Genomic DNA, 23,208 nt, shown 5'->3' with positions numbered 1-23,208 from the left:
GAAGGGAATACAATCTTTTTTTTTTTTTTTTGCATGCAGCTTCCCTGGTTCGCAGCTCGCTGCTCCTGCACTCCAGTATAGGGTGGCTAATTGTTCCCTTGAACTTTTAGGTTACTAAAGGATGCCCTGAACGACCCGCATTTTGGCGTGCGATATGAGCACATTCTGGGTGCCCTCCTGTCTCTCGTTGGGAGAGGGCTGAGGGAAGAGCTTGAGAAGCAGAGCCGACTTGTGCAGCTTCTGGGAGTTGTGGCAGAAAAGGTTCGCCATTCTGGTGGCTCAGTGAGACAGGTGCGTACCTCCCGCATTGCGCAAAGTAACTGCATTACTATTTATTTTGATTAAGCACCATATTTTACCTTTATTTTACATATTTTTTTTTCATGTCTTCTAACAAAATTGTAAATAATTACAGATGCTCCTGAGTCGTCTTCTATGTGGCTCTTGGTGCATTGATTTTTAACCCAGAATAAGGTTTCCCAATACTGTCCTAGTGACACAGCCAGCCGTCTTTTCAGGATATCCACAATGAATATGCATGAAATGCATTTGCATGCATCGGAAAGCTAGTTTATGCAGACTCGTTTCATGCATATTCATTGGTGATATCATTTTTTTTTCATTTCATTTATAAAATTTATTAATCGCCTAACACTGTTAGGCCTAGGCGATATACAGCATATACACACATCATCTGGGGTCCATTGGACGGGTTTGGAAAAACTTGTGCAAGAATAATCCATGAGAATGCCTATTAGGTTGCCTAAAATGGTCACGAAACATCAGAAATGTTTGATAAGCTACAAAACCAATGCATGGAACAAGGAATGAGTGAATTTCTTTTCCTGAAAGTGCAGGGTATTTTGTGCCATCCTGTGGGGGGGAAATGCAGAGTATCTGACAGCTTCCTCCCCCCTCCGTTTTGATCATTGCTGCTGGTGTTCTAGGTTATAGAAGTGTCTGAAGCACAGGGTCATGGAAGGGGCTTTCTGACTGGCCACTGTGAAGCCGACGGCCCTTTCAGCCAATTGAATGAAGCCATTTCCCACCTCTTCTGAAGGATGTGCTGCTGTTTGCAGAGGATTGCTCCATTGCGAACCCAGGCGGTGTGTGTTGGAGGGTGACAATAGAGCTCCATCTCAAAAAGGGACAGGTTGGTCTAGTTCTGATATTTACCTTATTGCATGGAGGGAGATGTAACTTATTTGTCTAAGTTAACCAGAACTACATCTCCCTGCATGCAATGGGGTAAAGCCAGAACTGAATTAAGCCGTCCCTTGTGAAGTGGAGCGATATGGTCCACCCTAGTTAGTGTTCTGATTTCATTCAAACCGTTAAATAATTAAGTTCTAAACACTAGCAAAACCTCATTAGAGCCTTATTTGGATTAAAGCATGAAAACAAGTGACAGCAATGCTGTTTTGTGGTTTCTGGGCACTGGTGTAGAATTTTTGCTTTTTATATGCAGGCAGGTATGGCCTCCAAGCACACTCCCATCCTTCACACCCACACAGCTGCTCGTGCCATATAAAGTATTGCACCCATCTCTCCAGTCCTCTTAACCAATCAGAATAGTTTTCAAGGAACATTTGGCTTCCTGTGTTCCCGATGGCTGGCAGAAAGAGTGCCTAATGCCCAGAAAGCAGATTAGATAAATCTTCCATTGCATTCAGATCTGAAAACGGGGGATGAGTTGGGGTGTACATGTGAATGATCGGGCTCTAATTTCAGCAGTGACATCATGACCCATGAGAGCTTAAGTGGTTTGTGAGTGTCACCAAAACCCCAGAGACAAGCTTCAGTATTGCTTCTGCTGTAATCCAGGGTTTATTTTTAACTGCATTTGGCAAAAAGTAGTGTTATTATCATTTCTAGATTAGACTGTTTTATTCATGAGCAGCATGTGAAAAGACTACAAATCTGTGTAATTAAAGCACCTGCTGTGAGTCACTGTTTGGGTCTGAGCTATAATTATAGGAGAATTAAGGCGCGTGGCTTATCTTTTATACATTCTTCACAGTCTGGCTGTGCTCTCACAGAAAGTCTTAAATCTATCAGAACCAGGGCCAATATGAGCAGGTACACTATAAGAGGGGAATAGCAAAATGTCCTGCCCACCCTCTTTACAAATAAAAAAACAAACAAAAAAACCCAGATAGCTTACCCGGGCAGCAGCTGGAACTCGTGCTGGAGGGGCCACGGACAGGACGATCCCTTGACACTGCTGTTATGGCCAGCCGGGACCGCACCCATCCTCCTCCCCTGGCCGGGACTGAGTGCCCTCCCTCCTCCATAGCTTGCCTGTGTCCAGCCAGGCCCCTCAGACCTCTCCCCATACCCCAGGGCCAGCTCTTTATTCAGGCGTTGTCAGTAGTGTTTAAAACAGCCCCTGGATATATATCTTGTAGCGTTTCCGCTGCCCGTCTGTGGCCGTTTTGCAGTATGGGTGCCACGGCTAGGGAGCCAATCAAGAGAACTGTGAACAGGTGAAGGGGCCATGGTGAATTTTTACTCAAGGGTTTTGCACCACTGTTCAAAGTGAGAATACGTGCGTACTTTCCCTTTAAAAAAAACAAACAAAAAACAGGACAAGGAAAAAGCATGCGCAGAGATGATCACACGGTGGCACAACGCGCGGACGTCCCCCGCATGCAGGGCAGGCAGCTTACCTAGCGTGGCAAACGGTTTTTGAAACAATGGGTGCTAACTACTGTCTTCCAAGTATCGGGTCCTTGTTCCTACACATCTTTCACTTTGGAAAACCGGAGCGTGTATGATTGCGCCCTCTGGTTTTAAAATGCTCCGCTTTGCAATTGTCCCAGTTGTGCTTCCTGTATATATTGTGTGCCAGGGAAGATCAGCCCAGCTGTCTCTCACTTTAGAATGAATTTTTAAAAGGATTTACCTGTGAAAAACAGCGGTTTGCTTCTTTTACGCATGTAACTCTTTTTTTTTTTTTTAAATTCACTCCTTTAAATGGAGTTAGTTTTCAGTGCCCTTGTAAACTTAATCCTAATGATGTAAGCTTAGTACGGTAATGTACAGCAGTACAAATGTTCTGAGTTAAATGGAGATAGATGGGCTGGAGGCTGCAATCAAGGAGAGATCGAAGAGGAGGAACGAAAATATCAGTGAGGGGTGGGGTTTGTTTTGTTTTTCTCCACTTTTGGTCTTTTGATTTTTTTTTTATGGCCCCCGGGCCCAGCAGTTAAATGCGACTGTGCTATGCGTGCAGTTCTGCCTTCTCCTGTTACTCCCGTGCTCTGAGGTTCCCTGTCCTTTTTCTTCGCAGGTTGTGCTCCAGGAGGGCATGGAGCGTGTGCAGTCTTTCTTCCTGAAGAACAAATGCCGCCTGCCTCTTAGTCCCAGCCTCGTGGCAAAGGAATTAAATATCAAGGTAGCGTGGAGGATGCGGTGTTGGTTTGCAAGCAGAGAAAAGTTTGCCAGAGATAGCAGGATTTTCTGAAATCCACAAAATGGGAGAGAATTCCAGATCCTCGGCTTTTCATGTTCTTACAATCCTAAGTAGATTTGGAATTGTGTAGGGGTGGTGGTATCTAGAAACGAGGCCTATGGAATTAAAAACAACGGGAGCCTTTTGGAGCGCGTTATCCTGTTAGCAGCTCTTCGTCCTAGCACTGGTGTTTAAGTCCTGCTACTCCTAATGAAAAATAAAATGTTTGCAGGCCTGCTCCTTCTTCAGCTCGAATGCCGTCCCACTGAAGGTGACCATGGTGAATGCAGACCCCCGGGGAGAAGAAATCAACGCTATGTTTAAGGTACACTTTCCTCTCTCTAGGGTAACTTTTTTTTTTTTTTCAGCACTTGGATGTTTTCTTGTCCTACATGTTTTTATTTTTAATTTTTGTTCAACAACTACCTCTCTAAATGGGGAGGCCTGTTGTAATGATTCTTCCCTGTCTCCCCTCCCCCACCACTCATGGAGTGAGCTGTTCTTGATAACTTAGCACTTCCAAAGTATTTCCGAAGCATCCAATTACTATTCCAGTGTTGGGCAGTAGAGTGTTATGGGCACATCACGCAAGTTTTTCCATTTGGTGCACGATAAAATCAGAAAAGGCACCAGAGAAATGATCGGGGGTGAGAGAGAGTTCTCTATTTTTTTTTTTTTTTATTCTGCTACTTACTAACTTCATGGAGTGCTCCCTAGTCCTTGTATTATCTGAAAGAGTAAATAACTGATTCACATTTACCTGTTCTAGACCTCTCATGATTTTATTGACTTCTATCATATCCCCCCCTCGGCCGTCTCTTCTCCGAGCTGAATAGCCCTAACTTCTTCAGCCTTTCTTCATAGGGGAGCTGTTCCATTCCCCTTATCATTTTGGTCATCCTTCTCTGTACCTTCTCCATTGCAACTATATCTTTTTTTAGATGCAATGACTCAATGCACAGTTAAGCTATGGAATTCATTGCAAGAGGATGTGGTTAAGGCAGTTAGTGTAACTGGGTTTAAAAAAGATTTTGATAATTTCCAGAAGTCCATAAATTGCTATTAACTGGACTTGGGGGGGAATAGCCACTGCTTATTACTGGAATTAGAAGCATGGGATTCTGTTTAATGTTTGGAAACAGGATGCTGGGCTTGATGGACCCTCAGTCTGGCAACTATTTGTGTTCTTATGCACAAGTTTACCTGCATATCAGGTGGGCAATTTAACAAAAACCCATTTCTGCAGGTAAAACAATCTTACCTGCAGAAATATTTTTGAAAATCGCCTTCCCTATCGATTTAAGTCTGGAAGGGTATTTACATTTTATTTTTTCCCCAAAGGTCGGAGAAGATCTGCGGCAAGATATGTTGGCCTTGCAGATGATAAAGATCATGGACAAGATCTGGCTGCAGGAAGGACTGGACCTACGAATGGTTCTCTTCAAATGTCTCTCGACAGGCAAAGACAGAGGTGTGGCAGCAGTAATAATGTGTGCTTTTTGATCGAGACTATTTCAAGTCAAGTTTTGGCGTGCTTAGAAAGACTTCTGCAAAAGTTTTTGGAGAACGTGTATGGACCATTTACTTGTATTGATTCCGTTTCAGTTTAATATTTATTTTATCCTATATAGTTTTATATTTTAATGTTCACTGTTTTAATTTGCTGTCCTCGACATTTTCATATAGCTTTTATATTCACAAATCACTGCCTTACTGACATCCCGTGTGTCCTCTTGCTGTAATTTATTATAGGGTCAGAAGTGCTGAGGTTTCTTTCATTTTGCAACATGGGAAGGAAAGTACTGGATACGTGAGACCCATGATATATATATCAGTGTTTCCCAACTCTGTCCTGGAGGCGCACCTATCCAGACAGGTTTCAGAATAGCCACAGTGAATATGCATGAACTAGATCTGCATACATTGGACAGCCAATGTGTTTGTAAATCTATCTTGTGCATATTCATTACAGAGATCCTGAAAACCTGTCTAGATAGATGAGTGGCTCCAGGAGAAACACTGATTATATAGTGCCTTTGCAATAAATGCAAGAAAAGAATGGAAATTCATACAATGCAGAGAGATTTTCTATATAAAAATCTCTGCATACTTTAAAAGAATATAATGAGCATACTGCAGTCATGGAGTTTTGTAAGCAATGTTTTAAGTATTGCTCCAAAACGCCATCTTTAGGACTAAAAAAAAAACTGGAGTGTTTGAGATCTTTCTCTTTGGGCCCGCCCAATTTATATTCTCAACCTCCATCAGCACGATGGAGGTTGAGAATATTCTGCCGTCCCTGCTACGTTGAACACTGCGCTTTGTTGCAGTGCCGTTTCCAGGCTTCACTTCGGTGGTTTGAGTTATGAACCTTCCATTTCTCCTTCCTTTCACTAAAGGGATGGTGGAGTTAGTTTCTTCATCTGATACGCTCAGGAAAATCCAAGTGGAATACGGAGTAACCGGATCCTTTAAAGACAAACCACTGGCAGAGTGGCTGAGGAAATACAATCCTTCTGAGGAAGATTATGAAAAGGTAATTTCAAGAATGCATCTGGTTTGGTTTTGGTTTTGTTTTTTTTTCTTACCTATTGAAAAGTAGTAAAAAACTTAGCTCCAATTTGTTGATTTGTGGGATCAAGGGATACTCCAATCCTGTTTTGTTCATGTTGTCCTTTTTCCTTTGGTGATTTTCTGCTCCCCGTTTTGTCTGGCAGAGCTGTCCTGTTAATCCAGCTGGAATCCTCTTATGCCAGAACAGATGGGGGGAGGTCTGGGTGTTGCCTGCCAGTTTTAATGTAGGATTTCTGAACAGAGCTATATGAATAACGCAACTGCATTAAACTGAGCGCGGCCATTTTAATGAGGCTGTGCCCTGAACTGGTCCTGTTAACCTGGGCTGTGGGGGGCAGCTCTACTCCCTCCCCCAGTTCCTTCGTGGTGGGAAGATCCCTCTTCCTTCCCAACAGCAGAGAAGCGAGAGGGACGTGGCCTGCCGCCATCCTGCAGCTTCGCTGGTAAAACGTGGCATGCTAGCAATGCGAATGTTATGCTTTTGCATTTTTTTTTTCAAATGTAATGGACTCCTTTTGGTGGCAGCCGCATTGCAAGTGTGTGAAAGATGACATCACAGGCTGGGTTTCTTGTGTAGTACATGATGCACTTCCTGAGGTTTTTTTTTCCCCTCGAAGCACTGGAAGTCAGTGTGAAGTCATTTTGCAAATCTACACCTGCTATTTACAAGGGAGATAGCAAACTACCAAGAAGTTCAACCCAGAACTGAAGGATCAGGGGAAAAAAAACACCACCCTGGTCATAGCCCTTCTCCAGCCCGCCAGCATAGCCTGAAAATTTGGCGTGGTTAGGACAGACAGACAGCTTATAAGCCTTCTTGTCCGTTAGAAACTAGGCTGTTTTATGTGAAGCAAGTTATAACCTGCCTCGTAATTTTAAAATATTTCCTGTTTTGATGATAAAGTTTGGTATTTTTTTCAATTAAATGTCTGCATGTGGGGGTACTTTTACCATATGTACTTTGCAGCTGCTTTCCCTCTGAAAACCAGGTAGCATAAAGTAAGTGCATTAAAAATGTCCGTGCGTTTTGCAGCTTTCGGGGGAGGGGAATACTTTGGGGAAAACGCCAAGTATGTGCCCTGTTGAACTCCTCCCCAACATAAACGAGCCCAAAAGAACGCCTCTTTGCTGTGCGGATAAAAGCACGCACGTTCTGAGCTCCACCCATCACGTGAAGGGAACAATTTTCAGACGGGCCAGTTTAGCAGGGTAAATGAAATTTTGCCCTCCTAGTAGCCCCAGCGCTTGTAATCTAGGGTACTTCCTACTGAAAATGTGTTTCTTATCATAGGCTTCAGAAAACTTCATCTACTCATGCGCTGGATGCTGTGTGGCGACATATGTACTAGGAATCTGTGATCGTCATAATGATAATATCATGCTTCGAAGCACGGGACACATGTTTCATATTGATTTTGGCAAGTTTTTGGGCCATGCACAGATGTTTGGTAGTTTTAAAAGGTAATCCGTATAAATAAAAGCCTTTTTTATTGTACAACAAAGACAATACAATGTTGAATGTTCCATGTTTTAATAGTTGATTTTAGTTTGTGATGATATTGAAGAATAATTATTGTTGTAAGCTCTTTGTATCTGTTAATACTGCCAGGAACAAATATGTTTGGATTATCCGTATTTGACGAATAAACAACAAATTAAAAAAAAAAAAGTAAATAAAAAAATAAAATAAAAGCCTTTCAAAATATCAAAAAAATCCCCCTTAAAGTGTTTCAACTATATTGTAACTTATTTTGTGATAGTCACTATTTTTTAGAAAAAGGTAATTTATGCTCCTTAGTTCATTACAGTATTATCTGTCAAATTCTCCTATGTCTGCTATAGAATGTGAACTTGCATATATAGCGCCTGTCTTCCAAATGTGATCCTAATACTTCAGAAACATGTTCTGCCATATCTAAATTGAATGGCCTCGCTGCATGCAGCGGACACTTAGATGGGTAAGGAACAATGTAACCTGATCACAATTGAGTAAGCTGAGACACAAGCAGGATAAAATAACTTTCCCAAAGTCACAGAGTTAGTGTTAAGGATGTGATAAATTCCAGTTATTGTAGATTAAAGCTGTTAGACTAATAGACTAGAATTTGGCATCCAAGATTAAATGCTAAAAAAAATGCATTTGGACTGGAAAAATCCAAGGGATGTTCACAAAACAAGAGCGGAATGTGAGATGATCGTATCTGATGACCTTAGGATGATTTTTAAAGGTGTTTCCACAAGTAAAACCATGTTTTTTTTCAGTGGAAATGGCATGTTATAGAATTGGGGGGCGTTTTGGTGGGATAATTTTCAAAGCAGATTTAAGTGCGTAAGCTCACTTTGAAAATTGGTTTAATTTGGGCATATATTTGATGGAAAATTTATCAGCAGTTAGATAAGGCAAAAGCCAGAAGGATGCTTAGGTGCATAAGGAGAGGAGTAACGAGTAGAAAAAAGGTGATGATGCCATTGTATATGTTTCTGGTGAGACTACATTTTTGGAGTACTGTGCGGAGTTCTGGATCCCGCACCTTCAAAAGGGTATAAACAGCTGGCATTTGGTCCAGAGGGCAGCTCGTATAATGGTCGACAATCTTCCTCATAAAGCATATGGGGACAGACTTAAAGATCTAAATTTCTATACCCCTGGAGGAAAGGACCTATATAATAGAGACCTTTAAATACCTCAAGGAATAGATGCACCGGAAGCAGACCTCTGCTAATGGAATGGAGGCACTAGAAGGAGGGGTCAAGGGATAAGGGTGAAAGTAATCTAAGGACATATTTCTTTACAGAAAGGGTGATGAATGCATGAAACAGCCTTTTAATGGAAGTGGTGGAGAAAAGGATAGTACCAGAATTCAAGAAAGCATGGGACAAGCACAGCGGACCTCGGGGGGAGAGAAAGGGTTTATAAAGATGAGCAGACTGAATCATATGGTCATGCTCTTCGTTTCATTTAGTTGAATATTGGCATATTGACTTTGCGGTAAAACGCCTGGTGAATGCATGTATATTAAACTATCACGATTGAGCAAAAGAAATGGAGAGGAAATAAGAACAAGATGTGTGAATTTTGCCATAGAGGTTGTCTGCTATTAGAGAACAGATCTTGGGCATCATTTATCTACCATTGTGCTGTATTATATGTGGATTAATCCAAAAGGCTTTGGGAAAACTTGCTTTCGTAGAAACTTAGGCCGAATGATCCTCAGTTGCCATCATAGTCTTAACTTGTATTTCATCTTCCCAATCTCCTTCTTATGGCAATGGGTGGGTGTGGAGGTGCTAGCCTTCATATGTAGACACTTAATGCATAACTGCATTCCTGTAGGGAAGAGGGTTGGCAGCGGTAAGAGCAAAATCCCCCTACCGTTTCACCCCTTGTGCTCCTAACAGAATGCACCTTTTAAATTTTGGAAGTTTTTTTTTTGTTAGCAAAAATTTTAAAAACAATTTTTTTTTTTTTTAAGGAAATAACCTTGATTTTTAGGAGTAAGAAAGTCTTGAGCACAAGCTTCCCCTTCCCTTCCCTCTGTGTTTATCCCATGCTTAGAGGATCCTTTCACTTGTTCAGTAGTCCAACAGAGCTTCTAGGTACTTTATTTTGATCACGGTGACTGTTTTTTTTAGATGGTGCCCTGCTTGTAGTTGGTAATGAAACCATATCCAAATGATTTCCCTGTTGCCAGAAGGCATGCTTTAAGAGCAAATGCTACAGTAAAACTGGGTGAAAGAACATAAATACAGCAAGTAAACATAACTACTTTCCTTGTACACTACAATTTAAGCAGAGCTGACCATGAAAAAGCATTCAGCAAGTAATTGTTCTTCAATGGTTTTATCCATTTCTCGCACATGTTGAAAAATAGTTATGTAGCATTGATTGAGTTGCTAGTTGTGTTCTTGGCAGTTCATGCAATTCCCTTTCATTTTACCAGGGATCGGGCTCCTTTCGTGTTGACGTCAGATATGGCATATGTCATCAATGGTGGGGAAAAGCCAACAAGTCGTTTCCAGCTCTTTGTGGACCTCTGTTGCCAAGCCTACAATTTAATCAGGAAACATGCAAGCCTCTTTCTAAACCTGCTGTCCCTGGTAATCCTATTTATTGTACATTGTGCTGTCGTGGGGGGAGGAGGGGGGAAGAGTTTATATGGTTTAGAAATAGTTCAGAGAATGGTAAGAAATTTGGACATCTGTTAGATTTAACATTTTATTGTAAACTATGGTGAATAAATCAGTGAGATGCCTTCATCATTTAACTTTTCATTTATGTAGGGCACAGAGAGATTTTAATTTCACATTCCTCCCCCTCAAAATTGGGAGATTAATATTTAAAGAAAAATGTAAAACTGATCACTTATCTAGATAAAGTAACTGTTCATTCAGCTAGGCTATGTTTGAATATCACCAGTTAGGTTTCAAAGTTATCTTTACCTTAACCAACTAAATTCAAGGTTAAGTGGTGACCATTTTTGAAAAAAATAAAATTTAAAAAAAAGCCTAGCAAGCATGTTGCCTCCTATATCCGAAGACCGAACGGCGAAAAAACGGCTCCCATGATCACCCAAGTAACTACAAACTGGTGAGCCTGACCCCGGTGCTGGGTGAAATGGTGGAAGCTAATAAGAACAAACTTACTGCTTATATGGCTAAACCTGGCTTAATGGGAAAGAGCTGGCCTGGGTTTAGCAAACGGGGGCCATGTCTTACTAACCCATTAGAATTCCTTGAGGGTGCGTCAGTAAGCTCGCGAGTGAAGGTGAGCTGAGTGACGCAATGTGTTTGGATTCTCAGAAAGTGCTTGATCAAGTCTCACAGGAGAAACTCTGCAGGAAATTAAAATGTCACGAGACAGGAGAAAGGTATCTTACAGTTGCTTAGTAATTGATTGGTAATTGAGTTAGGACTAAAAGATCTTTTTTCCAGGATGGAGGAAGGTGGTAAATAGGGGCAGGCCCCAGGGATCTGTACTTGGACCAGCGTTTCTTACTCATCAGAGATCTGGGTGAGGGAGCAACGAGTGACGTGATGAAAAGTAAAGCCGCTTTTTAGATGAACCCACTTCTTCTCTTTTGCCATTTTCTTTTCTGTAGATGCTTTCTTCCGGTTTGCCAGAACTGAATAGCATTCAAGACTTGAAGTATGTGCTGGACGCTCTTCAACCCCAAACTACAGATGCTGAAGCTACAATCTTCTTCACCAGGTATCATCAAATCTTTTAAAATTTAAACAAGACCAGAAATCCTCATATTCATTGCAAATCCTGCAAACCTGTGCTGAACCAAAGTTGTGTTACCGACGCCACTGCTCCTGCATTCCAGTATTCAGCTACCATGTACTGTAGAGCAACATGCGTAACATCGCACAGATTAATCTACTTATAGTTGGATCTGGGTCCCTTTTACACAGTCACTCGCATATCTACATCATGTTTGGCTGAAGCTTGCAGAGAAACGCTGCAGTACCCTTGCAGTTAGCATTTCACAAGAAGCTTTTTTTTTTTTTTTAATGTAATTTTATTCTAAATTGAAATTATCATGCATTTCTGTTTCAGATTGATTGAATCAAGTTTGGGAAGTGTGGCCACGAAATTCAACTTTTTTATTCACAACTTGGCTCAGCTGCGCTTCTCAGGACTGCCCTCGAACGACGAGCCCATTCTCTCGTTCTCTCCCAAAACGTACTCCCTCAAACAAGATGGACGCATAAGGGAAGCGTCTGTTTTCACATACCACAAGAAGTATAACCCAGATAAACACTACGTGAGTAGATGTTATGGGGTTTGTTTGTTTTTTTTCTTTTCCAGTGTAACCATAGTTGTGAACTGCCAGAGTTGAGCATAATTATTTGAGAGGTTTTTTTTTAAATTGTTTCTGTTTAGCAGGGCAGTGCGATACCTACAGCTTTTACTCAGGTGCTCTTCAGAATGAAATCCTTTGCTCAGTGCTTGGGGTTGTTGCATGAAAGGACTTTGTTTATCTGCTTTGGACTCCTCCGCATTAAATGCAGAATTTTCACGCCCCCCTCTTACTTTCTTAGAAAAATAGATTTAATATCAACCATCGGGCAGCTTGGAAGAACGGAAAACAATTAGTGATAAAATGGGAAGTTTGCCTACTAATTAACCATCTATTTACCTATAATGCAAGTTAAGTAAAATAGACTGATCCTAGAGCATTCGTTAAGCATTTGTAACATGAATTTTGTTGCCCACTGTAGTTAATTCAGAGCTAATGCTTTGCATCAATAACACTGTTGATGGTAACAGAGCTGCAAAAACACATGGTTCACCGTCAGTAGTAATTGTACTCTGAGTACCTTTTTGACTAATAGTGACTGTTCAGCGTAGTCGCCAGGGCACTCATGGTAACCTCGTGAACATAGACAGATATTGGGTGCCCCCTAGTGGCAAAACCTCTGCCTCCCCCCTCCAACCTCAGAATAAACATGACTTGAGAGGGTCAGGTTAGTTGGCAAAAGCAGAGCTACAAAGTTTTAAAAAAACGGAATATGAGCAATTGTTTTAGTGGTTAAAAGTTCACCTTGGACATCGTTATCTTTTCGATCTATATTGTTATCAAAACCTTATGAGAAACCTGGAATTTTTTTTTTTAATTGATGTTTTGAGTGGAACACACATTATGGATTAAAAATAGAGAAAAGGTTTATTCATAATGTCATGATTTGACGGATTCATTCTTTTGGTTTGTTTATGCTTGAATACCCAGAGGGGTGCTACAAAGTCAGTGCGTTTATTTGAACACGCATGAATGCTGAATTACTAACACTGATCCTTGTCTATAAACTAATTTAAGAGGTTGTGGCTGAACATTTGTTTTCTTATTTTGTTAAAAAGAACTGAGACGCTCTGTGCTCCGGTTGAATATATTGCCAGAGGTCAAGGAGAAAATCCAAATTCTCGCTCGCGGGCCTGTTCTGCTATTGTTCCACTTTCACAATAATATTTAAGCAGTTTTATTGACCTCAGATTACAAAAACAGTAAAAGTTCATAATATAAGTTAAAAATAAAAAATAAAAAAATAAAAATATAAAATAGACAATGAAACAACAAATGCTATAAAATTATTTCATTGGAGCATTTTTTCAAATTACAATAATATTTCCATCTTTTTCTACGACTAGCGTATTTTTTGACGGAATTCTTGAGCTCTTTTTTATGAGTCTGCTATTGTTCCAAACATGAGAACATCAATTCAACCTTCTCTATGGACTTGTCAGTCCACAAGTCTTGCAGACTGAGTGCATTATAAAAATCCAAATGAATGTGTGTGTTCTCTTCTCTGTTTGTTCAGATATACGTAGTGAGAGTCTTGAGAGAGGGCCAGGACGATTCCACTTTCGTCTTCCGCACTTTCGATGAGTTTCAGGAGCTTCATAATAAGCTCAGCATTCTCTTTCCTCTCTGGAAGTTACCAGGGTATGTATCTCATTCAAAACACACCTCTAAGTGAACAGGGCTAAAACGTATTTGTTTGGGGATTGAGATGTATGTATGTATTTATTTAAATCCTTTATGTTCCGCAAATACATAACGTGTTCTCAGTGGAGTACAGCTTCCATTGATTTCTGGGGTGAGACACAGGCTGTGACAGTAAGCAGTGCTTATGACTAGATGCGCAAGGATCGATGGAGATTTCCAGGATTCCTTGTTGGATAAGGGATGGAGGAGGCTAGAGATGGGAGGAGGAAAGGATGGTGGAATCAGGAAGAAGCGGGAAAGGGAGGAGGGGGATCTGGGAAGGTGAAATCTATCAGAAGAAGGACTGATCCACTTGCACCACAGTCCAGATGTTGATCATCACTCTGACTTCCTTCAGTTCCCTCACTCGCATCCCAAATCCTCTCCGGTCACACTCCTTCAGTTTCCTCATTAACACACGACAGCCTCTCCGATTCCCTCACTCACACTTAGCAGCAGCACCCCCACTCATCCTGCCTTTTCCCCAGCCCCTCAGATCCCCTTATTCACTCTTCCACTTCTGCCATCCCTTAAATCCTCCACTCCCACCTGCATCCTTCACTCACTCTCGCCTCTCTGCCCCCTCACCTCTCTTTCTGTTTCTACAATCCCTACGAGGAAAGGGCCTCCCCAATGAAGAAAGGCTAAAGAGGTTAGGGCTGTTGAGCTTAGAGAAGACAACAGTTATGGGGGGGAAATGATAAGAGGTCTATAAAATCACAAGTGGAATAAAACAGGTAATTGTGAATCTGTTATTTACGCTTTCAAAAAATATGAAAACGATGGGATAGTTCATGAAGCTAGTAAGTAGCACATTTAAAACCTGAGAATTCTTTTTCACCCAACATACAATTAAGCTCTGGAATTCATTACCAGAGGATGTGGTAAATGCAATTGCATAGCTGGGTTTAAAAAAGGATACAGGTGTCTTGGTAAGATAAGTTTAACCCTACTTTGCTATATTCAGAATAAAGCCAGATAACAAAATAAAACACTTTGTGGGCTTTGAAGCCAAATCCCCAGCTCCCCACCCCTCCAAAATAAATTTAGGCCTGGACTAGTTGCCTGATTGTAACCCCTAAAATTAAAAAATGGGCCCTTACAATCTGAGGGCAGTCCTTGACCCCGCTCTAACTCTGCAGCATCCCCGGAGGACCAGCCAGGGATATTGCACACTGCTACTGAGCCAGCAGTACGGCCCAGCCCTCACTCTGCTTGAAACAAAATACATAATATTTTGCCATTCACACACAGATGAGAAATCAGCACGCTTTGCGATTGTTTTGTTTCAGTTTATATCCAAACCTGTACTCCTCCCCTATAAGTTTGTTTTTTTTTTCATTTTCGTTTTGTTGTAGTTTTCCAAACAAGATGGTACTTGGAAGAACGCATGTAAAAGACGTAGCAGCCAAAAGAAAAGTGGAACTGAACAGCTACATCCAGAGCCTGATGGATAGCTCAACCGAAGTGGCAGAGGTGCTTTGTCAAAAGAACTTCAGACAGTCCTGCTTCGCGGTGTCTCGCGTTTATTTCACGCTCCACGGCAAAGGCGTGTGCTGGATCGATCTTTTATCAATCTGCAGGCGAAGAAGCCTTCATAGAAAGTCAGTGTATTATTGTTCAATAGCTGTGCAGGCAGTCAGATGCTTAGAGAGAGGTTACAGTCCATTTTAAGGTACCGAATCGGTCCCCTGACACGGGTTGGGTTTTGCAGTAGGGCTGCATTGGGAGGGACGGCATAGACCACCCAGATCTTAAAGATGATGATTCATGTAATTTTTCAAATTACATGACTCTTGTGCACTGACACGGCAGATTGAGATAAGATTAATCCAGCATACCTCTTTGCTGTGGGCCTTGCCTCTGTGTGCTGTTTCTCCACTCATGCTTTTTTTTTTTTTTTTTTTTTTTTTTTTTTTTTTTAATTTCATCCTAACATATTTTTCTGTTTAATGCAGTGTGATCTCGTTTACACTTTTTTCCATCCATTGCTCCGTGATGACAGGAATGATGGAGTGGATGCTATTGCCAAGCCTACAGGTAAAGCTATCAGTGGGACTCTGTCTTGTACATAGCACAGTTTGTCTCTCTGAAAAGGGGTTTTGGTAGGGGTACTGAATTTCCTGGGTAGGGAGAAGGGTTAAGGAAGAGAGATTTGTTGAAAGTGACTTTTAAATTTTTACACAAAATGTACAGGCAGATAAGTGGTCTTGAGCATGATGTGGATAGTTTCGGCACAGAGGGGTTCATGCCCATTTGTGGTGCAGTCTACATAGTTCTAAGACCATAGGATGGTTTGGTTTTTTTTTTTTCCTCTAATGTGACATTTGTGCAGACACTGTGCTAGATTAATAATTTGTTGTGGGTGTAAGATGCTCAATTTTGTAGGCATAGGAAATGCACAGCAACAAGTAAAACAGACAAATTGCACTGAAACAAATATTGTCAAATTATAATTCTAGTATAGACGTGATACCTGGTAGGAGTATTGGCTGAACACCCAGGATAGTGGAAAAGTTTGCTTTCTAGGCACCTTTTGGTGCGGAGATATTTATAGGGTGGTGAAATTCTCAAAGTGACTCCATAATGTTCAAGAGACTTTAGTACTTCACGGAGCATATTCAGTACGAGTTCCAACTGTACATAGCGTGCCAGTTCTTCATTGGTTTTACTGCAGCGACTTCAGTTCAATTAGCTAAGAACTGAATTCAGTTATGCCAGGGTTAACTCTTGCATGGAACTTGCTGGCATTTTTCTGGGCTGACCTTCATAACGTTTGAGCAAAGAAGCAGGCCAGTCTGTGACAGTAAGGTGGCTCTTCTCGAAGCTATTGTGTTCACATCTTAGAATGGGGTTTTGGTAGATGATATCATTTTGTGCAGGATGCCAGAAGGCAGTCAATTTTTCTAAACCTTGGCTTTTGAAGGGATAGATTTGTTTCGAGGGACGTGCTGCCATCCGTCTTCTAAATCTTTGGGGGGGCCTATCTGGAAACAACTCTAGGACTTCTGACATAGCATGGAGGTCACAGTGTAACCAAGGGAACATGGAGTCCCCAGGTTAAGAAGACAGAACATTGCTGCTCTATATGGGTGCCTGGAGGATCCGGACTTAGAGGATTACAATATAATTTTTTTTTTCCAAGTAGCTCCCTTGAGCCCAGTTTCGGGCAAGGTTGGAGGAGAAGTGAAATTGTCCATTTCATATAGGAATGGCACCCTCTTCATCATGGTGATGCACATTAAAGATCTGGTGAGTGAAACACTAGTTCACCTTAATTTCAGTTGTTCATTTTTCTTCATTATGAAAGCTAGTTACAGTATCCTCTGGCATGAGGTTTATGATCAATATTTTCTTCATGTAATGGAATTCGGGTTTTATTGGTCTCTGGTGCATTTTCACTTGTAGAGCACGTTGATTTAAAGAAGAAATTGGTTAAACTGCAGTGGGTATTTGCACGTGACTGGGTCTGACTGCTAACTAGCTACATTCCACCTTCCAAGCATGCCACTAAATCAGCAGAATGGAAAAAGGAAAACGTTGATGCTTGCAGCTGGGGGTTTATGTTGTGGGGAGGATGTGAATCTCTTAGATTAAAGGATCTCGGGAAGCAAAATACATACCTGTCAGCCTGGTCACTTAGCAGTGCTGATGGACAGAAAGTACAGGCTGCATAAAAGGTTTTGAGTCTGTATTATTAAAACCTTCTCCTCACCCCCCATAAGCTCATGGAGAATGATATGGGGATATGTCTGCCCTTCTTTGAATGCCTTCTGTTGGCCTGATCTTGTAGTGTGTAGGCTGGATAGGTTGGACGAATGGTGTGATGTAAGTTTAAATTGGGTTCTGATGGAAGGAGAATTTTTATGCTGATTTTTATAGGTTCCTGAAGATGGCACGGACCCAAATCCCTATGTAAAAACATATCTGCTTCCAGATCCACACAAAACATCCAAACGCAAAACTAAGATTTCAAGGAAGACTTGCAACCCAACTTTCAATGAAATGGTGAGCTAAATCACTTAATATAAAACTCTTGTTTAAAACTGGTTAACATCTATAGTGAATAAATGAATCCATTGCCGAGCTCAGTTGTCAAATATATACAGAATGTATATATTAATTATTGCTTTGTACATGAGCTGATTAGTTGTAAGTGTAGGTGAAACTGAATATTTGCATACTGTAGTTTTTCCATGTTTGGGATTAAAAAAGAAAAAAAAGACTGTGGCTTACCAATAATCTGTTTTATTAACTGAGAATTCATCCTAGTGGTTAAAACCCAGAGCTATGAAATCTAAAGGTTTGATTCCAGTATTATTTCCACCAACCTTTAGTACAGTGATTCCTAAACCTGCCCTATTGACCCCCACAGTCATACAGATTTTTGGAATATGCATGAGAAACATGTACATATACTGTGTTTTCAGTGTAAGCAAATATCTCATGCACATTCCTTGTGGACAGTCTGCAAACCTGACTAGGATCAATAGGTCAGGTTTGGGAATCTCTGCATTAGTAAGGCAGTAATTTCTCAGTCTGTCCCTCTGTATGCATGTGATTTACCTTGCATAGTAGAGTGCACGTCAGTGGCATTCTGTAAACTCTTCTTATTCTTACAGCTTATATACTGCGGCTTCAGCATGGAGACACTGGAACAGAGAGAGCTGCAGCTAAGTGTGCTCAGTGCAGAGTCTTTGAGAGAGAATTATTTCCTGGGCGGAGTAACTTTGTCTCTGAAGGATTTCAACTTGAACCAGGAGACCATTAACTGGCATAAACTGACTGCGGTGCCCTACCTGTGAATCCAGCCGTAGTAAAGCAGGAAGGACAGGTTTAAGGGAGCTCATCTGTGAACTACGTTTTTTTTTTACCTACTTGAAAAAAGGTGCTTTGTACCGTTCAAAATGACAGAAGTACATTTAGCATAAAAACCTGTCAGACCAGCATTTACGAGAGGTCCAACAGCAGAATGTTTTGCAATCTGTTCCGTTTGCACAGAGTGGATCGGCGTCCTCGGCTACAGCACAAATGGAAGTTGTTCTTTGGACTTGAAGTTACTAAGGGTCTCGCACCATTCATGGATGAATCAAATTAGGGAGCCTCTCCTGCACCAGTTGAACCACTAAAAATCTGATTCGCCTCACCTTGTGGTTACAGTTCAGTTGGGATTTGTGGCTTTTACTCTGGCATGGTGTGACAGACAAGAAGACATCAAAATGTAAAGGAGGAGCGTTATTTGGGGAGCATGATAAGCTGCTTTCCGTCTTGCTCTGGCACACGGCATTCCTGCTGCACAGCTCATGAAGGTATCCTCGGGCTGAGAGCAGCGGCAGGAAACACAATTGGAGCATTTACTTTATCAGCCATTGTTGATGATCCCTGGACTTCTGATTTCTAGAGAGAATAGCGAGAAAAGTGTCAATTTCTGACAATTAAAACCTGCTGCCTTACAGAACCAACTGCTTTCTTGCACACAGTTTCCTGAACATGTTGACGTGTCTGTTGGATACACACAGTTTAAAGTAGCAAATGCCTTTTTTTTTTAAATATAATGCTTCAGCTTCTTCTTATCTTCACCACTCTTTTTGGGGAAAAATCCCTGTAACTGACCAGCTCGGACTTCAATTTACCTGTGTAACTGAGAATGATGAATGAAGTTCTCACCGAGTCTTCCATCAGATGGGGACCTTCGATTGATTTGGCATCATTGTAGCATCCGAAGTAGTTGCTTTAATTTCTGTTTACATCACAAAAGTTATTTCATTGAATATGAGGCAAAGAAATGTGTAGGAAGAGAAGTTTATATGCATGGAATATTTCTCCCTCAAAGACCAGAGTTCAGAACTGATAACTTTCCACAAGTAAAATTAAGGGCTTGATTTCCTAAGCTTTTTTTTTTTTTTCCCATAGGGGGGAAAAGCCTTTGAAATCTAGGCCCTGCGATAGTTATTTTAATGTAGTCAACTAGTCTAATTTCTTTGGCACATTTTCACACATCATGAGAGTCCAGCTTAATTTCACAGGATTATTAACCTCTGCTCCTTGAAAGTAGTGAAGAAAAGGGGGGTGTGTTTATGGTTAGGACTGAGATTCACTGGCTTTACCGTAGAGACGCAGGTACCTGCGCTAGATATAAGCTTTGCCTAATGTCACCTACCTCACCTCAGTTCACAAAAATGGAAAAAAGAATGAGGGGGAGATTTAGAAACTTCTACTTAACCTTTTGTCACGGTGGCTTACTCTCACAATCGGCTCTGATTGGTTCCAGCTATGCAAAGAAATAGAAGTACCCTGGCGTTCAGCACAGTCCTGCTCAGCCAGAGGCTTGAAAGTCACAAGTGGCTCTCTGTCTTTCATTTTCAAAGCAATCCAGACACACAAAGGCAGAACTAATATTTCAAGGTCAAAACAGGTGTAAATGAAGCCTTTTATCACCCAGTAAATCACTTTAATCCCAGGCTGTTTGCGAAAGATTAATAGTGCAAGGTATGGACAGATGAATTTGATACGCACCATCACTCCTCGCTGATCAACACACAACACAAAGCAACCTGATGCTATAAATAGGTCATAAACAAGTATAGAGATAAGACAATCAGCATTTCAGTTGCCTGACAACACAGTGCTCTTCCGAAATGGGTGTTGCAATTTTGCACAAATTTCAAGTGGAACGTGCTTGAATGTTCTGCGGTGCCTGTAAAATGTGTGGTCCAATTCCCGAGTACCTTTTCATATCTAAACTGGAAATACGGTGCTGACTGTCCAGAAACTGAGCTGTTACTGTTAAATGACAGCCAGTAGTACCATATCCCCAGTTATCTGCTCTTCTATGCATAAAACCCTTGGCATTCTCTATATATAACATGTAAATAGTAACAGTTATTCAGTATAATGTAACTAACTAGATTGTATTTCCTGCTTTGCAGACTTTTCATTCCGTCCACAAAATGCAAGTTGTTTAGACCCAGGAAAGTAAGACCTCCTGTTTTTAGGAAATGTTCCGTTGTGTGAGAAAGTGAAAGCTATTCATGCTGCCTCTTTGCAGACCTTATAATTACAAGCACAGTATAGTCCAGCTAGAAACTAAGAAAGCTCTTGAACAATCTCTGACTCAAACTGGCTCGGTGGTCAGACATCGGTAAACTGGTTAGTATTGTGGGGTGGTTGCTTCTTGACAAGCACATCTGGATTCCTCATTATTGTGCCTTTTTCCTTCTGTGTTGCATCATTGACTGAAGCTTTGAGAAAGGGGTGTGTGTGTGTGTGTTTGCCTTCGCCGGCCCCCCCACCTAGAGTTGGTCTGTCTTGGGGGATGTGACCGATTTTCAGACTTAGCTTTCCGCTGCCCTTCACGATGAAAATGTGAAAAAAAAATGGAAAGATGTGATTTCATACAAGGAGGAGAGTGTGTGGGTTAAAGCAGTACAGCTTCAAGCTCTGTGCAAAGCGGTGCTTCATCTTCTGAACATCATAAACCCAGTACCAATCAGATGGAAGGATCTGTTCCAACCTCGGGATTAAAATGTCATGCTTATTGTTATACAAACCAGAAATATCTGTAAAACGGAAAGAGCGGGAGACGTGAATAGTTTGGTTGACTGGGTGTCTCCCCGGCTGCGAAGCCTGCATGTGCCAGTGACTGCTCTGCGGCGCCCGGCAGTCGAAATGTAATGGGAGGGGGCTGCCCTTACTTTCCAGGGCATTCTCTGGAACGGTTTCTGCCAACGTTTTTTAAATCTGAGTGGGCTGACTGGTGCTTCGCTATTTGTTCAGAATATGTACCTTCCACCTAGTATGCTTGAAGCAAATGCTTGTGGGTGATGTGGGGAGGAAGATTTGGCTTCAATCTGGATGGGAGATGTTGCTTAGAAATGAATTTCAAGTGAAATTTGAGGTCAGATATTGCAAGACAGCTAATGTGAGGGGGTTTGTCTTCCATATACATGGTCTCATGGCAGTAACTTTCAGTTCAGTCGAATACTGACAGATAGGCTTATGTTTTTATGTATTTGCATTTAAATTTACATATGTAGCCTGCAACCAGAAATAAGTTTCTTTGCTCACTGTCTGTTTTTGATATTCAAGAATGAATTGTTCTGTGAATAATTACCTCTTTTCTTCCTTCCACTAACAAACGTAATATAGAACTTTGCACTGATGTATTTATTATTTTTTCATGATCTACAGGTGTGTAGATGTATGTGCAATCTTTGATAAATAGTTTCCCTTTCTGTTCTTTTTTAATTGTGTTGACAAGATTTGTATAGAAATTTCAATTCAGTAACTTGCCTTAGTGTCTCCTCTTTCTAGTATTCAGATGTCCCCATTTTTTTTTTTTTAATAAAGTAACACCTTATTTCTGGTTTTCTGCAGATTGCATAATCGTGGGAAATTATACAGCAATATTACACCACTTTTATAAATAGGAAATACAGGTGTATACTATTAATTTGTTCACATACTGTGACTAAACATAGTTTAAACGTTAAGTGATAAAAATGGGAGCATGTAGTTTGCCTTATGTCTGTCAGCTTTTATGAACCAAATATGTTGCATTGATATCTAATAAAGATGTATAATATTTTCATCATATGGCAGTGTGTCTTTTAGGTTAAAAGTGACTCCATGAATTTCTGTTATAATAAACACGATTGTGTAATAAGAAATTAGCATGTATCTGAGCCAAACTCCAGTGCAGCAGTAGCATGGCACTTGCTGTAACCAAGACACTCTCTCTAATCTCCTTTGGGTTAATCCTGATAGGCTATATTTAAAAACAGCACAGCAAAGACTTGGGAATCTCGTGATTTATTAAAGAGCTTGTTCTATTGTTGATGTTGTATTATGGGACAGTGCTCAGGTACTTTTGAGTAAGCACGAGGGAGTTGGACTATAAATTGTTTGTTGAAGCACCGATACTTTGTAAAGAAGCTTTGATGGCATGAATATATTAAATTCAGTCATAAGGAGAAATGACTATGTTCTCCCTATAAGCTATACAATGTATCATTATATATTATCTCCATAAACTATATACCTGTATCATTGCTGTGTACTCTGCCTTGTACTTCACCCAGAAAAAGGTGGAATATCACATAGAAATACTTGATCTAGGATTTTATTTATTTATTTATTTATTTAAAATTTTTATATACCGGCATTCATGTTGCAAACACATCATGCCGGTTTACATATAACAGGGGTGTACAGTAAACAATTCAATAACCTATTTGTGTAGAAGGAAGCAGTTACAAATAACAAGGTAATAGAACTGGGAGGAGAGAAGAAAAGAAAGAGAATAACATTAGGTATAGGTATTTACATTAGTAATAACATTTTTACATGTGGAAGTGGTAGAATCTGGCTGAATAGAATTAATCGGTGTCCGGGAAAGCTTTTTTAAACAGCCAGGTCTTAAGTCTCTTCCTGAAGGTTGGGAGGCTGAATGCCTAGAGGCCAAATTTATCTAACTTCTGTAAAGGAGCAAATACAAATCTAAAAGCAGAGTTAGCAAAGTTGAAATAATGGAAGATTTCAATAACCCTGATAGTGATTGGGTAAATGTTTCATTCCTTATCCACCAGACCAATCCAGGACGCCTGAGTTTTGCCCTCCTACCAGCAGATGGAGCAACTGTTCTGTTGATACCACCCTCTATAGGGCACCTTGAAATTTGAAGCACTTCAGTAT

General features: G+C 40.8%; 1 protein-coding gene across 4 annotated transcripts in view; it reads left to right on the top strand.

Annotated features, from left to right (window-relative positions):
* Positions 1–22,110, top strand: part of PIK3C2A (phosphatidylinositol-4-phosphate 3-kinase catalytic subunit type 2 alpha) — a 122,064-nt gene extending 99,954 nt beyond the window's left edge. For all 4 annotated transcript variants that reach the window (XM_029582155.1, XM_029582152.1, XM_029582153.1 and 1 more), the window contains exons 19-33: positions 111–291; positions 3,293–3,397; positions 3,687–3,779; positions 4,796–4,925; positions 5,854–5,990; positions 7,320–7,489; positions 9,970–10,126; positions 11,128–11,237; positions 11,589–11,796; positions 13,349–13,473; positions 14,874–14,991; positions 15,474–15,555; positions 16,664–16,767; positions 17,398–17,523; positions 18,138–22,110. In XM_029582155.1, coding sequence (XP_029438015.1) covers positions 111–291; positions 3,293–3,397; positions 3,687–3,779; positions 4,796–4,925; positions 5,854–5,990; positions 7,320–7,489; positions 9,970–10,126; positions 11,128–11,237; positions 11,589–11,796; positions 13,349–13,473; positions 14,874–14,991; positions 15,474–15,555; positions 16,664–16,767; positions 17,398–17,523; positions 18,138–18,320 — 2,029 coding nt within the window. In that variant the 3' untranslated portion in view covers positions 18,321–22,110. The remainder of the gene's footprint in view (positions 1–110; positions 292–3,292; positions 3,398–3,686; positions 3,780–4,795; positions 4,926–5,853; positions 5,991–7,319; positions 7,490–9,969; positions 10,127–11,127; positions 11,238–11,588; positions 11,797–13,348; positions 13,474–14,873; positions 14,992–15,473; positions 15,556–16,663; positions 16,768–17,397; positions 17,524–18,137) is intronic.
* The last annotated feature ends 1,098 nt before the right edge of the window (positions 22,111–23,208 follow it).

The sequence above is a fragment of the Rhinatrema bivittatum genome, chromosome 17, assembly GCF_901001135.1.
Source record: "Rhinatrema bivittatum chromosome 17, aRhiBiv1.1, whole genome shotgun sequence".
Classification (NCBI taxonomy): domain Eukaryota; kingdom Metazoa; phylum Chordata; class Amphibia; order Gymnophiona; family Rhinatrematidae; genus Rhinatrema; species Rhinatrema bivittatum.
This window is presented reverse-complemented; position numbering and strand designations above follow the sequence as displayed.